Genomic DNA, 16,025 nt, shown 5'->3' with positions numbered 1-16,025 from the left:
AAAGTTGCAAAAGAAAAAATTACCAGATCAATTATAGGGCACACATTCACGTCATGCATACAAACTACTGATATAGACACAAGGAGCTAAAGTGTTTGCTAACAGCAAGGCAAGTTTATAAAAATGAAGTTGCAACATTTGATTCTGTTCTCGCTTTAACAGTTACTGCCCCAGGAAAACTCAGTGATACTGACATAAGTAACTCAGATTTAATTCAGTATGTGACCTCTGTCAAAAGCTAAATACAAGTTCCCATCCAAATTCCTCTGGACAAAATCTAAAGGAAAGAAGTTTCACTCACTGCTTCTTCGTGCTCCTTCCAGCAGTCATAATCCGTTGCCATAGCAATACTTGCATAACTCATTCCAGCTTCTTTTGCAAGAATCACTTCAGGCACTGTGGTCATGTTGATAATATCAGCTCCCCAGCTGCGAAACATCAAGCTTTCTGCTCGAGAACTGAAACGTGGGCCTTCAATGGTGATCACTGTCCCTTTAGAATGACATGGGAGCCCAAGTTTCTTTGCAATCTCAATAAGAACCTGCAAAACATGCTAATATCAGGAAAATAAAAAAATCCCTTGATGCAGCGTTTCACATCTCAGAAAAAAAAATCCAGTAATTGTTACATACAAAAGAAATTAGCCTGACACTAAACAGTTGTGATTCACTTGGCTACAGCTGTCCAAAAGATCATTTTCAGTTTTCTCATCCAGCACTACAAATTAATGGTCCTACTAACAGGAATAATCTTGAACTCATCTGGTTTGTATCAGCTGGATCACCGTTTTCAGTGCAGATGGTTGGAGAACAGAGACAGCGTGATTACTTAGGCTTTACTTACTCTGAGAATAGAATGGTGAGAAACCTAAATGGTGGTGCCACTAAGTGCTACATTGCCACAGTGGTGGAGCTGAGCTGAGGAGAATATGAAATTCGTTCCTTAAAAGTCTGCTGTTGGCAAAAATATAACCATATGCTTCAAAAAACACCCTGAGAATGTGAAAATAAATTACAGCATCTTCCCATGCTAGTGATTGAGGTGCACATTTTACATACACAATGTATTTTGCAGTAGTCTTTCTATTTCCAATTGGGCCTTGTATATGCAGAATCACCCTGACTTCCTTTATTGGAAAATTGCTTGGGTAACAACAGTTGATACAGTAAAACTGAGAGTGTATAAGCATGCATAAAATGGGCCTAGGAAAACCACAACTGTCCTGAATGTGCTATGTGAGCTTCTGAGGTGATTTCTCACTTGGCATGTAGATCAGTGCGCTGTTGGAAACAGCGCAAATACATGTAAAGCTGGAGTACTCACATCTTCAGCAGGAAGGAGAGGTAAATGGGCAAACCTCCACTTCCAGAAAAAAGTTGGCATGCTTATAACCCACAAGAGCTGTGGGAGGGCACTTGTGCATGAAGATGTATGAGTACATATAGATGGCATGAAACTAGTAAAAGCCTATGGTAGATACATTCTTTTCCACTCTCATTTGATTCATGGCACGTAAGCCAAATAAAATGGAATATTTTTACATATTTGCAGAAATACAATTTAATAAAACCTCTTCAGATGTTTTTATATAAATTCCTTAATTAACATACAAGGTAGTTATTTTTGTATTGTCATTAGTACTTCTAGCTATGATGTTTCTCTGAATTATGAAAAACTGGGCTGAAATCATCCCAACAATTTCAAGAACATTTTCAGGAGAAAAATAAAAATCGCTTTTATCTGGTATCTCTTTTTAGGCTCTCCAGCAACTCAAAATCTCATGTTCATTTAAAACATCTGTTAGGCTGAATAGAATGCACAGGCTAATGAGATAATCACCACATGTCAGACTGGAAAGTACCTAAATGTCTGTTCTCAGAAAAGGAGCATTTCTTTGTTGGCTTTGTGCAAAAATTAATAGCCAAAGAGCATTGTTTAAGCTATTTAGCAATCAGATGAAAACCTGATGTATGTTTCCTGCAACTGCAGGAAATTACTTATGCCTACTTAAACTTAAAAACAAACAAACAAACAAACAAATGAAAAGAAACATAGTGTGAGGTGTAGCCAATTATTTCAGTAATAGCACTCCTTAATTTGTTATATAAAACATACAGTTAACTCTCAACAAAATCCTTGTATATCTTGTAGCACATCATCATACTCAAGGTCAGTAAACATCTATGTGCCAACTGGTTTTTTGGTAGCAGCATGTGGGTAGGCTCTTGCTGCTTGAAAATTGCAAAGTATTTTGTACCATTTGCAGCCAGCAGAAGGAGGGTAAGAGCAGGCACTGTATATTATGACTGTTTCCTCTTCAGCTTTAAAAAGGCTTTACTTCATTGCATTCCTAGCATGCTAAAATGTTGTTCCACTAACAATGCTGTGGACCTACTGGTGGATATTTTAAAACCACCGTTTTCTGGCTAATTAAGAAAAATAGCCTACAACAGCAGTGAATTGGTGACAAGCAGAATAGCCAGCAATACAAATACTTGTACATGCCTAGGGTACAAATTGAGCCACCAGCTTTGTAACTCAGCTTTGACCTGCTCAGTATAGTAACAGACTACAGAGAGAGTAAACGTATTGGATGGTTATGACTAATCCTGCAAACTCCCGTTCCCCTTGGCAACATGACTATCTGAAGCTTCTGATCAGAGTATTCCACAAGAACAAAAACACTGTGTTTAATCTTCACTTTCCTTTTCCCTCAGATATAAGAATACAATGAGAAGGCATATTTAGTCATAGACACAATCTTTCTTGGATGTTTTTAAATGTGTTGAAAAAACAGCAATATCACAATATTTAGACTGTTTTTGACATTTGAAAATCTTGAAGTGTCTAACCTACAAAAAGCAAAACTTAATAAAAGACAAGTGTTAACTGGCTTGTGTCTACATTTAACACCATATAAACAAACTCTTCATTCTCTAACACTACCAATTGCTACAATGCATAAATGCACAAATGCAATATTGGCTCTTCTGTGAACGCTGAAGTATTGTTCTTAATTCTTTGTAATTTAAATACACACAGTGCCCCAGCCACAGATGCTATTTCAATCAGCATGAAAAGGAAATATTTCCTAAATCTGTCTTACAATGTTGTTCACACAAATTCTCTTGACCTGTTACAGGACCTAAAAAGATTTTTACCCTTGAGAAATCTACAGTGCCAATTGTCTTCTTAGAGTGTTCCACATACCTATCCTAGCTCCAATAATCAAAAGATATTTTACTTCCCATGCCTTCCAAATTTTATATATTTTTTAATACTTTTATGAATAACAGTAATGAAGAGACGGAGATCACCTCCTTATTCTGATGGTGGTTAATTAGATGACTATAATATAAACAACAAGTATCATAATGCACAACATTTAAAAAAACATCTACATAATTCACTAACCTCTCTGGTTTTGGTGCAGAATGGTTCTGACATTGGAATATGACATACTCCTGAGAGACTGCAAGATTGACCATCATATAAAGTGCAATGCCTTTTAGTTGTCCTGGAAAGCAGAAAACATACTATGAGAGAAGAACAGGGATCAAACAGATCAGAAAACAGTAAACTTGCAGAAGTTAAAAATTAGAATGCTCTTGAAGGGAACAAAAATATCCATATAAAAGTAATAGTCACCTCCAGTCGCAGAATGGTAGGATGGCTGAGACTGTCAGGGATCTCTGGAGGACATCTGGTATAGCTCCATGTTTACACAGGGACACTTAGGCCAGGCTACCCGGGACCATGTTCAGATGCCTTTCAACTATCTCCAGGGGGTGAGACTCCAGAACTCCTGTGTACAGTCTGTGCCAGTGCTCCAACATCCACATGGCAAAGAAGTGTTTTCTGATATTCAGAAAGAACCTCCTGTGTTCCAGTTAGCATCTACTGACTCTTGACAAGTCACTGGGAACCACACAAACCCACCTGACTCTGTCCTCTTTGCATACCTTCTTTGTGTATTTATACACAATGAGCCTTCTCTTCTCCAGGCTGAAAAGGCTGTCAGACTTTCCCCATAGGGAACATACTCTAATCCCTTCACCATTTTCATAGCCCTCCTTTGGATTCACTCCATTATGTCCATATTGCCCTTGTAACAGGGAACTCAAAACTGGACCAGGCACTAGAGCTGTGGCATCACCAGCACTGAATGGAGGGGAAGCATTACTTTCCTCAGTCTACTGACAACACTTTGCCTAATATATCCCAGGGTACCATGAAACTTTCTTTGCAGCAGCTCATGTATAAAGTGATTAGAATATAAATACAAGCCTTATTTTACAATTTTTCTCTGAAAAGATATATATTTAAAAAAATAAAAAGGAAGAAAATCATGTATATTTATGACCTTCATCCTTCCATTAAACAATGTAATGAGCACAGAGAATGTTTCTGTAGAAAACGGTCAGAAAAGAGAGTACCTTACTTTTTAATGTGGAAATTCAGTTTTGCCAAAACACAGTCTAATGCAATCTAAGACTTCACTGGTTTACAAATAATTACAACACGACTCATTTCTGGAAATTAAGAAGATATGCTGCCCAGTCACAATAGGAGCTTAGAAATTTGAGTGGGTCAGTACATTTGAGTGGATTCCATGACTTGGGTTTGCAATGCACAATAAACTACAGCATTAGCATATGTAACTCCACAGCACGCTGTCAAGTAACACGTCTTCCCCATGAACAGAGACGAACTGAACTGTTAAATTTTAGTAACTACGTACTGGGATAACACACTGTTAAAATACAGGCTAATCACTAAAGGAAGCAGTTTTATCTACCTGTTTGTCATGTTCTTATGCAAAATAGAAAGTCCCTAGTCATGAAACAAAACCGAAATCAACAAAACTGAGTAGACTGAGAACAGTCTGAAGTCAAAGGCAACACAACAGGCCATTTTTCACTAGCCTTGTGTCTTCTTGATGGCTGCATTAGCAAGACCTTGTTTACATAAACAAAAGAAACTCGCACTTTGGACTCGCCAAATTCAGTTCCACACCCAAGTTAAAAGCTCATCAGCAAATACTTAAATGAAGGCTGTTGCATGTTACAGTAGATATGAAAAAAAAGTTATTCTCAAGAAAGAGGTTATACATTTGGAAGACAGTTCAGTAAATTAAAAATACATGCTAAATGATCTACAGATTTAAATTTGGTTGAAACAGTAATATTAATTTTTCCCCTATGACATACTGAAAAGCTGTAATCAGAATCTGTTTTGACATCTCTACTGTAAGTGTTTGCTCATGAATTATTTAGAAGTGGAGGGAAGGGAAAATCATAACCAATTTCCTCCGTTATAGTATTCTACATGTTGTTAGTTGAGCCCTTTTACTTAGAAAAGTAATAATTTCCCCTCTATGTAGAAAGTTACAATTCTGCAAATGTCACAGATACTTTATATATTGCTATGCTTAGGGTAAGAATAAACACAGACTTGAACCTGTCTTTGTTGCTACCTATGAAGCAGTGGCTGGCAAAGAAGAGTACTTTTCATACCTGTTGCCCTGGTACTTCAGTCAAGAGTTGGCCTTCCTTATCTGTCCTGCTAATCTGTCTGCAAGGCAGAAGTTAGCAGTGCTAAACCTTTCAATGCTGCAATATCATTATTTTGTATTGATTAAAGAATGAAGGTTATAGAAAACACAGATCATGGGATCATTAAGGTTGGAAAAGACTGCTAAGATCACCTGGTCCAAATGTCTACTCAACACTACCATCCCCACTACAACTTGGCCCTAAGTGCCATATCTACCCTTTTCCTAAAAACCTCCAGGGACCTTGACTGTAACACCTCCCTGGACAGCCTGTTCCAATGCCTCACCAACTCAGAGAATGGTTCGGGTTGGAATGGATCTTTTAAGATCACTTAGTTCCAACCACTCTGCTATAGGCAGGGACACCTCTCTCTAGACCAAGCTGCTCAAAGCCCCATCCAGCCTGGGCTTGAATGCTTCCAGGAAGAGGACATTCACAACCTCTCTGGGCAACCTGTTCCAGTGTCTCACCACCCTCACAGAAAACAATGTCTTACTAATATCTAGTCTAAATCTACCCTCTTCCAGTTTAAAACCATTTCCCCTTGTCCTGTTGCTACCTCTATTATAAAAAGTCCCACCCCAGCTTTCCTGTAGGTGCAATCCCTTCAGGTACTGGAAGGCTAATGTAAGGTCTCCTCAGAACCTTCTCCACTCCAGGCTGAAGAGCCCCAGCTCTCTCAGCCTGTTGTAGCAGTGGTGCTCCAGCCCTCTGATCATCTTTGTAGCACTCCTCTGGACCTGCTCCAAATGCTCCATGACCTTCTTGTGTTGGGGGCTCCAGAATTGGACACAATACTGCAAGTGGAGTCTCAGGAGAGCAGACCAGAGGGACAGAATCAGGTGCAGGTCCTTATACTTCACTTTGTTGGAATACATGAGGTTTGCCCTCCTCTTAAGCCTGATCTGATCCCTCTGGATAGCATCCCTTCCCTCTAGTGTGTCAACTGCACCACTCAGTTTGGTATCATCTGCAAACTTGCTGAGGCTGCATTCAATCCCCCTGTCCATGTCACCTACAAAGATATAAATAACACCAGTCCCAACACAGAGGAACACCACTTGTCACTGGTCTCCATATGACATTGAGCTGTCGACTGCAATTCTCTGAGTGTGACCATCCAGCTAATTCCTTATGAGATGAAATTTTCCCTAATATTCCACCTTGTAATGAGAAACTCAAAAGTGAAAACAGCACCTGAGGTGCAATTTCACCAATGCCAAGGTGCAGAGAGATGATTACCTCCCTATTCCTACTACTAAACTGCTTCTGATATAAGTCAAGATATTGGAGACCCCTTTGGTCACCTGGGCACATTACTGGCTTAAGTACAGATGCTTGTCATATCACAGAACTGTAGGAGTTGGAAGGGACCTCTAGAGATCATCCAGTCCAACCACCCTGCTAAAGCAGGCTCCCTAGATCAGGATGCACAGGTAGGCATCCAGGTGGGTCTTGAACATCTCCAGAGATGGAGAGAATCAAAGAACCATAGGATCCTGAGTTGAAAGGGACATTTAAAGGTCACCTAATCCAATTCTCTTGCAATGAACAGGGACACGCACAGCTTGATCAGGTTGCTCAGGACCTGATCCAGCTTCACCTTGAAATTCTCCAGGAATGGGGAATCACATCACATCACTGGGCAACCTGTACCAGTGCCTCGCTACCTTCACTGAAGAAGATTTCTTCCTTACATCCAACCTAAATCTCCTCTCTTTAACTCTGAAACAATTTCCCATTGTTCTATTGCCACAGACCTTGCTGAAGAGTCTGTCCCCTTCTTTCCACTTTAGATACTTAAATGCTGCTCTCAAGTCACCTTGGAGTTTTCTCCAGACCACAGCAACCCCAGCTCTCTCAACCTGTCATCACAGGGGAGGTGTTCCATTCCTTGGATCATTTTTGTGGTCCTCCTCTGGATATGTTCAAGCAGGTCCATGTCTCTCCTGAACTAAGGGCCTCACATCTAGAAGCAGTACTCCAGCAGAAGCCTCACCAGTGCAGAGCAGAGGGGAAGGATCACCTTCCTTGATCTGCTGGCCATGCTCTTTTCAATGCAGCCCAGGATACTGTTCTACCTACATCAGATGTATATCTATGTATCTATATATATGTATCTATATCTAATATGCTGTTCTAGCTATATCAGATATATTTACAAAAGCTAAAGAAAATCACTTTAATGTATTTTCTTCTGCTTTTTACAAACGACTTTGTCTACAACGTTTTGTCTTTCAATGGCACCAAAGAAACCATTTATTCAGTGACAATGTATTTGTTATCAATACTTCCAATGAAAATGGCAAATAGAGCCATTATCTGTAGTATCAGTGCTTTAATCTAGCACCCTAGCAGCTTTACTCTCTTTTTTTTTTAATAGATTTTAATGCTCTTTATGTGGTGTCAGTATGGTGAGACAAACTGGCTATAGAAAAATCCCTTTTCTTATCAGGATGCATTATGTCTGTAGTGTTTTCCATACACTGATAAACAAACTCACCATCAGGAAATGGTTTTGATTTTCTTTTTGCTATCAGATTTGCTGTCACATAACTAGCTTTCATAACAGAGTCCATTTGAGTTATAACTTTAGTTTGTGAAGGCTCGCTATGTAACTCTGCTGTGGCCGCTTTGCTCTTAATACCTTTTCAAATTCAAAGGTGCACACAGTGGCATGCTGAAAGTATGTCCAGACTTTTAACTCCCTACCTTGCAGCAGCAGATGCACTTTCAATCAGACAGTAGGGTGGCATTTGCTCCTTCATTTCAATTTACTTATAGAAACAATACTGCAGTACTAACTACCATACATGATAGGAAACAAAATCCTACCCAAAAACATGAACATTCCAATCAACTTCCATCTGTTATAAAAAGTCCTCTACTGCTGGCATCACTATCTTCCCCTTTATTCCAGTAGTACTCTATTAACAGCAAGCAGTTAAAGAACAAAATGAAAACTCACATTGCCATCTGCTGTATAAAAATCACTTTCTCCTGGAAAGGAAATTCTGGAGAGTAAAAGTTTTGCTGAATGTAATAATATTGTAGCAATGATAGCGTGTATGATACACAAATTACAAACTCTTGCTTGAAACAAAAGCTGGCAACTGTTACAGACTTTCACTGAGCTATTGTTTCTGATCTTTCCACTGATCTGAGACACCTAAGTAGGCTGTTATCTCCTAATTACTTAGAGAAAAACTTAGCAGAACACCCAAAAGAAATTACCACAAAGCCCCTAATCTAGCTAGATTAGTCTGATCTAGCTAGGTGAGTAGCAGCACTAAACAGTAAACTAACAGGAGACAAAGGCCTTCTAGAAATTCTTCCGGACAACAGTTGTAGCACACCTGCGGTTATTTTTTATTATGAAGTGGGAAGGTTTTGGTATCTGGTTAACAGAACATATATTTCCCTACTTCAGCGCACACAAACTACTAAGTAAGTCTTGAATGTCTCCAGGAATGGGATGTCTGCCTGCTTCTCTGGGAAACCCATTCCAGTGCCTCACCAACCTGAATAAAGAACTTCTCCCTGATATCTAACTAAATTTCCCCTCTTTTAGTATAAAGCTACTCACCTTTGTCCTATCGCAATGAGAACTGAAAAAAGTCAGTCCCCCTCCTGTTTATAAGCTCTCTAAATGCTGAAAGGATGCAATGAGGTCTCCCCTGAGCCTTCTCTAAGCTTAACAAATCCAACTCCCTAAATCACAGAATTGTAGGGGTTGGAAGGGACCTCTAGAGATCATCCTTCTTCACAGGATCTTGTCATCTTTGTGGCCCTCCTCTGGAACCACTCCAACAGCTCTGTATCCTTGTGCTGCGGACGCCAGGCCTGGATGTAGTACACCAGATGGGGCCTCAAAAGGGTAGAGTAAAGCAGGACAATCACCTCCCTTATCCTCCTTGGCCATCCCTCTTTTGATGCAGCCCAAGATACTGTTGTCCTTCTAGGTTACAGGCACACTCAGCTGGCTCATGTCCAGCTTTTTTTCCACCAGGTCCCCCAAGTCCTTCTCTACAGAGCTACTCACAAGCTCTTCCCCAGTCTGTACACATACTTGGGATTGACTCAATGAAGTGCAACACCTTGGACTTGGACTTGTTGAACCTCATTAGGTTCTTGTAGGCCACTTTTCAAGCCTGTCCTGGTCCCTCTGAATGGCGTTCCTTCCTTCTATTGGGTCAATGGTGTCACTCAGCTTGACGTCACCTGCAAACTTGCTGAGCAATCATCTATATCATTAATAAAGATGTTAAAGAGTACTGGTCCAAAGTAGGTCCAGACCCGTAGAGGACACCACTTGTGATCGACTTCAACCTGGGCATAGAGCCATTGACAGCAACCTTCTGGTGACAGCAATTCAAACAATACTTTATTCACCTAATTGTCCAATCTTGAAATCTATATCACTTCAACCTAGAGATAAGGACATGGTATGCCAAAGACCTTGCACAAATCCAAGCAGACAACACCAGTTGCTCTTCCTTTGTCTACTGACGATACTCTACAACAGAGGGCCATCAGATTGGTCAGGCATGATTTGTCCTTGCTGAAGCTGTGCTGGCTATCTCCAAATCACCTCATCTCTCAAGTGCTTTAGCATCTCTACCAGAAGGATTTGCTCCATCATCTCCCAGGCACAGATATAAGGCTCACCAGCCTATAATTCCTTCTTCTTAAAAACTAGACTGATGTTTCCATTTTTCCAGTCACTGGGGACTTCACCTGACAGCCACAACTTTTCAAATATGATGGAGGGTGGCTTGGCAACCACATCAGCCAGATCCTTAAGAACCCTGAGATATAACTTGTCTAGCCCCATACACTTATACTCCTTTAGCCATACAACGTGGCCTCTGACATGATCTGCTATCACAGCAGAAGAGATTTTCTCCCCAAATCTTTGCCTCAAAGTTCAGGGATAAGAGAAGCATGGGAATCCTGACTGGCAGTGAAGACTGAGGCAAAGAGCATGCTAAGTGTCTGAGGAAGTCAGTACTCCTTTCTCATAAATCTAGGCATGCCCAAACTATAACCCTGCACAGCTTGTGATCTGGCCTAACACCTGCTCCACACTGTCTGGAGCTCTTCCTGCCAACCAGACTGGCGTGGATGTGGGAGTTCACCCATTGCTCAGCAACAGACAGATGTCAGTGTGCTATGGAACCAAGGTAGTATATATGTTATATGTTTTTGTATATTTGCAACTCTATTTTCAGTTGACACAAATACATTACCTGGAATTTTCAAACTGAATGTACCGAGTTGCCTTCAGGCATTCATCTCAAAAATCTGAAAATGTCTCTTTACTTGTACAAGCCCTAGCTTATAAAAACATTTCTCACATCACAGTCACGCCTTATTCACGTCACTGCTTCTTGGCAGTATGTATGCTTGTGAACAGCTGTTTTCAAAGATGAAGAGCAGAAAAAGTAACATTTCATCAAAAATCTCTGACAAACACCTTGAGATCCCACTAAGAACTGCAGCCACTGCCACTGAACCAGCCTGGTGTGTTAGTTTCACAGAAACATCTCACTAGTTTTGCATTTTTGTTGTTCTTCTTGTTTTAATAAAAATACTGAAGATTAAAATAAGTTTTGTTACTTATATACATGATTGACAGTATGTATTTTATGAGCGCTTCTCTGAAAGTAATGCCTGCTATTTTATTATTATTGGGCTATAGCATCAGAGGCAGACAGCGGTGGTATGACAGCACAGGTAGAATCTTCCCACCAGTATCCTGTTACATGCTGTTGCTGTGTGCCAGATGGCAGCAGATGGGCAGTTTAACAAAATGGTGTCTGACAAAGAAGTGTGTGTGAAGCAAAGGTATGCCACTGAAATCCTCCAACCAGAAAAACTGGCACTGACTGGCATTCATTGACACTTGCTGAGCATTTATGGAGACCAAACAGTGCATGTGAGCACAGTGAGGAATGAAGTGGTGTTTCAGCAGTAGCAACAGTGAGTCACTGTTTAGATGTACTGTGTTTTTTTTAAACAAAACAAAAACCCAAAGCTAGTATACAGGTGGGTATGTTGTGCTTCTGTTTGATGTGGTTTTTTATCTGATACATTTTTGGTTTGGTAGCAAATGAAACAGATTTGTAACCAGGTAGGTAGCTCCACTGAAGTGTCACCTCATTGGCACATGCTGAACATTCACGCAGACCAAACTGGCACAGTGTGGTGGTAGGTGCTGCATTTCAGCAGTGGTGACAGTGACACAACATCACCTTTGGATACTTTGATGAGTGTGGAATGCAGCTTCTTGTTCACTGCTGTCAAAAATGCAAAGCTGGCAGTGGTGACTGTGTTGAAAGTGTTTTGTAGATGAAAATTTGCTCTATCAAGTAGTGTTATGATGCCCGTTGTATCAACACAGCTCAGGCAAGCCAGAAGGTTAGACACTCATGCATTAATCAGAGGGGGTATACTCATACAACAAATCTATCTAAAGAATCTCTTGTTATTTTTCCCTTTGCCATATTCAGTTCTATCAGCACCTTGGCTTTCCTTGATCCAATCTCTGCACACATGGACAACATACCTGTATTCTTCACAGGCCATCCATCCCAGCTTCCACTGCCTATACATTTCTGCAACTCTTGATTTGATCTGTTGATCAATTGATCAGTTGCCTTGTTGAGCCATGCCAGTTTCCCGCTTCCTCAAAGCAGTCTGTGCCAGTGCTTCCTGGCTTTCAAAGGAAGCCTCTTGTGCTCCAGTCTGTAATCATCTCATCTCATCTTGTCAGTGGGTACCACAGAAAACAGCCTAGCTCAATCCTCTTTGCACCCTTCCTTTGGGTATTAACACACATTGGTAAGATCCTCCCTTGATCAATTCTCCAGGCTGAAGATGCTATCTCTGCTGTTCCCCATATAAATTCTGTAAACATATTAATGGTCCTTTGTTGGCCTCTCTCCAGTAACTCCATGTCTTTCTAGTATGGGAGATCCCAGAATTGGACACAGCACTCCAGGAGTGGCATCACCAGTGCTAAGCAGTGGGGAGTGATCACCTCTCTTGACCTGCTGGTGATACTTTGCCTAATGCAGCCCAGGACAGCTAAGCCTTCTTTGCCACAGACTAAATGATCCTCACCATGTCACTCACATCACACAACTATAATAATTTATTCTTTTTTTTTTTTTCTTGAAAGGGACATATTCTTAAAAATCCAAATGTAACCAAGCTGTTATTGAAGCAAAAGTGCTCATTTCCAAGTGCTACTGGCGGAGTAAGGATAAATATAATTTCTCCTGTATAGACAAAGTGATCAGCATAAATACTTCCAGTGTCATTAAAATCAAAATTAAGACCACTGCAATACTACCACCCTTCACTCACAGATCACCTTCAGTATAACAGGAAGGAGTGTACACGGAGCTTGTTACTGTAGGGTTCTTAGTCATTTAGATAAATGTACTTAAAATATGTTCTCTTACAAGAAAGCAGTTACAAAAAAGTATCAGTAAACCAGAACCTGAATATCTCTGCACTGCAGAAAACTACAGAAATACTGCCAGCAGCACATACAAGTGCAAGAAGCCTACTAACCCACTGCAAACACTTAGAATTAGATGTAACAGAGAGACAAAACTTTTATATATGGTACAACTGTAAGTAGTTATATTGAATTTACTTGTAAAAATGTGCAACCCTACATCTGGATTATTTGACATAGATGGTGATCTTTAAATATTACTTTTTTCTTGTTTGGATTGTTTATAACAGGATAATCAAAGTGGGGAAGTACTTCTGAAAAAAACCTACTTCCCTATGATTCTTCAAAAATTAAAAAAAAAGTTACTATATTTCCTTGTTTTGGAACCACACTCCCTCTTCTATCATAGTGCTGGTTTTGATCTCTCCTCTACAGAACCCTACTATTACTGCATGTTTTTTTCCTACCAGGTTTCTACTCTCTTGAGTTCTTTCCTTTGCACCTCTCCATTTCAGATGCTTCCTGAAATTTGTAATTACTTGTCTCTTAACCATGCTCCTCTCCCACATCTGAGAACAAGCCCACTTCGGAGAACAAAAGAACTCTTCTTCAGAAGACCCTTCCCAAAAAACAACACTTTGCTTCATTTGCTACATTCTTCAAAGCCTGGTATTTCTTCTGCACCTGTTAGGGCTGGACACACATTCCTGTTTCCTGCTGATTCCTCTTGTATCAAACACCCTTTGTGCTATCACTTTACCCTGTAAAAGCTTAACACAAATAAAAAAATAATTAAAAACTGCTGTTACTCACCTATCAATGAATTGGTCAATAATGATAAGATCCCCAGGTTGTATTTCTTCTCGTAGTGAACCACAGGCAGTAGTCACTAAAACATGCGAACAGTTCTCTTCTTTTAATGCCCAGATATTGGCACGGTAATTTACATTTGATGGCATAATTGTATGATGCCTTCCATGTCTGCAAAAAAAGAGTGTAAAATAAATCAGAATGAAATGGCTTTCCTTCCCTCAAGTAAACAGAATTCTAGAAAAATTAATTTCTCTTTACAACATTAGAGATGGAATTGATCATACTAGCAACCTGCATCATAGCTTGTTTTCATGACTGAATTAAATACTCAGTGATCAAGGTGGTGATTTGAAAGAATTTATGAGGGTACCAAATAAACAGTTCATCAGGAAATAGACAATTTTTGTTTTTCACAGAATAGCAAACACAGGGAGCAGACAAATTACTGAGACTTTTCCTCTGAAGTCTAGTTATATAGTTAGAATTTGTCCACACCTACAGCACTAAATCTATCCAGGAAGTCTAGATTTCTGATTGGCTTTGTGAGAAACCACACAGGGCAAGGTAGGTCAGAATAAAAATTTAGTTCATCTAATATAAAAGGAAAAAAACTTTTGAGTAAACTTAAAGACATAATATTCCTTAAAATGCTTATTTACCTTGCCAACAGTACACAGTCCACATTTTTTATTTTTCCCAATATCAAAGCATCTGATGGCTACAAAACAAGCAAAGAAGAATGTTACTGTTAATGCCAACCACATTAGAAATCTTTACTGCTATGCTAAAAAAAATAAGCACGATGGTTATGAAAGGAAATGCTAGTTACAGAAGGGAAATACCACTACAGTCAGCTCACAATAAGTCTGTGATTTGATGTGACAGATTTATTAATAAGAGTTTAGAATCAGGAGATCACACTTCACATCAAAGGGATCACAGGTTTTCTGTGATCGTACTAACAATTGTAACCTCTTACTTTGGGGTATTAAACAGTACTTTGAAACATTAATACTTCTAAATACTTTGACAGAGTATTTCAAACAGAACAGAGTGAATGTAAAAAAAGAACAATGAGCACATAGCCCTTACATCAGTAAGTACATCTCACTCTCTCCTGTAAAATTACATTCCTTTTTGCTATGAAGTCTAATATTCAGAACTGCATCCATTTTACTTTTGTTATTTCATTTCAGAAGAAACGGTAAATGTGCTGGTAGCCACCCTTTGCCAGAATCTTCCTGGGATTTAAAGCGAAATAGTTATTAACAACATCATAATTTATTTACTGAAATCAACTAAATAAAGCATCTCAATAATTCACACATTCACATTTAGAATTGTCTGTTGTCTGATACTTCATATATATTTTTTATATTTTAGAGATAGCTGTAAGATTTCAGTTCTCATTTATAGCTGTTAATTCTATTAAACATATAAAAGTATGCAGAGATTTAGAATTAAAAGAAAAAAAAAAGTAAGTCCTATACAACTTCATTCACAAATCTTAATTTTTATTAAGAATAACATCTTCTATTCCCTCTTGCCCAAGTCTTTTTGGTCATTTTTAACGTGGAATCTCTTCAAAGCATCTACCGAATCACCTAACCTCAAATTCTGCCAGACACAGACTTCCAGCCATTTTTTCTTTTAATGAAGAGAATGTTTCAGAGAAGCTGTTTTCAGAATTGAAGTGTATTCTGTCTCCATTTTAGGCCTCCAGATTAATAAATCTCCATTTAATATTAAGCTGTTGACATTTAAATGTTTAACCTTATTTAATATATACTCTTATGAACCAGACACAGCTATAGGATTATAATTTCCACATAGTGATAAGTACTTACTGTTTACCTGCTAAGGCATTTTGCTCCTCCAACATTCAGTAACAGTGATGGATCACAACAGTTAGTGTTTGGGATTTTGTTTTTTTGGGATTGTTTGGTTGAGGAAGTCCACGAGATTTGCTGTGCACAGTAATAAGCACCAACCCAAATCACAGCAGAATACATGATAGAGAAAACAATTTGGGACAATCTGAATCAAAGCTCTAACACAGCCATATCCCACTCAAGTCCCACCCGTGCCCCAACCTTGCACTCAGTGCTACTGTGCCATCATGGTGTCGGCCCCGCCCCAGAGAAGCCAGGCCCTGGGTCTCAGTGCCCTGCTGGCAAGTACTATGGCAC

The 16,025-nt window shown here is 39.4% G+C and overlaps 2 protein-coding genes across 2 annotated transcripts in view; both read right to left on the bottom strand.

The window, feature by feature from the left end:
- Positions 1–16,025, bottom strand: part of MCCC2 (methylcrotonyl-CoA carboxylase subunit 2) — a 424,975-nt gene that overhangs the window by 88,621 nt on the left and 320,329 nt on the right. The window lies entirely within an intron of this gene.
- MTAP (methylthioadenosine phosphorylase) overlaps positions 1–16,025 on the bottom strand; it is a 30,904-nt gene that overhangs the window by 9,387 nt on the left and 5,492 nt on the right. The window contains exons 3-6 of the mRNA XM_065744140.1: positions 14,496–14,554; positions 13,837–14,004; positions 3,415–3,517; positions 302–541 (exon numbers count right to left, since the gene is read on the bottom strand). Coding sequence (XP_065600212.1) covers positions 302–541; positions 3,415–3,517; positions 13,837–14,004; positions 14,496–14,554 — 570 coding nt within the window. The remainder of the gene's footprint in view (positions 1–301; positions 542–3,414; positions 3,518–13,836; positions 14,005–14,495; positions 14,555–16,025) is intronic.

This window comes from Cyrtonyx montezumae, unplaced genomic scaffold (assembly GCF_038088225.1).
Source record: "Cyrtonyx montezumae isolate F1298 unplaced genomic scaffold, pur_monq_1.0 scaffold_30, whole genome shotgun sequence".
Classification (NCBI taxonomy): domain Eukaryota; kingdom Metazoa; phylum Chordata; class Aves; order Galliformes; family Odontophoridae; genus Cyrtonyx; species Cyrtonyx montezumae.
The sequence above is the reverse complement of the archived record's forward strand: the minus strand, read 5'-3'. Positions and strand labels throughout refer to the sequence as shown.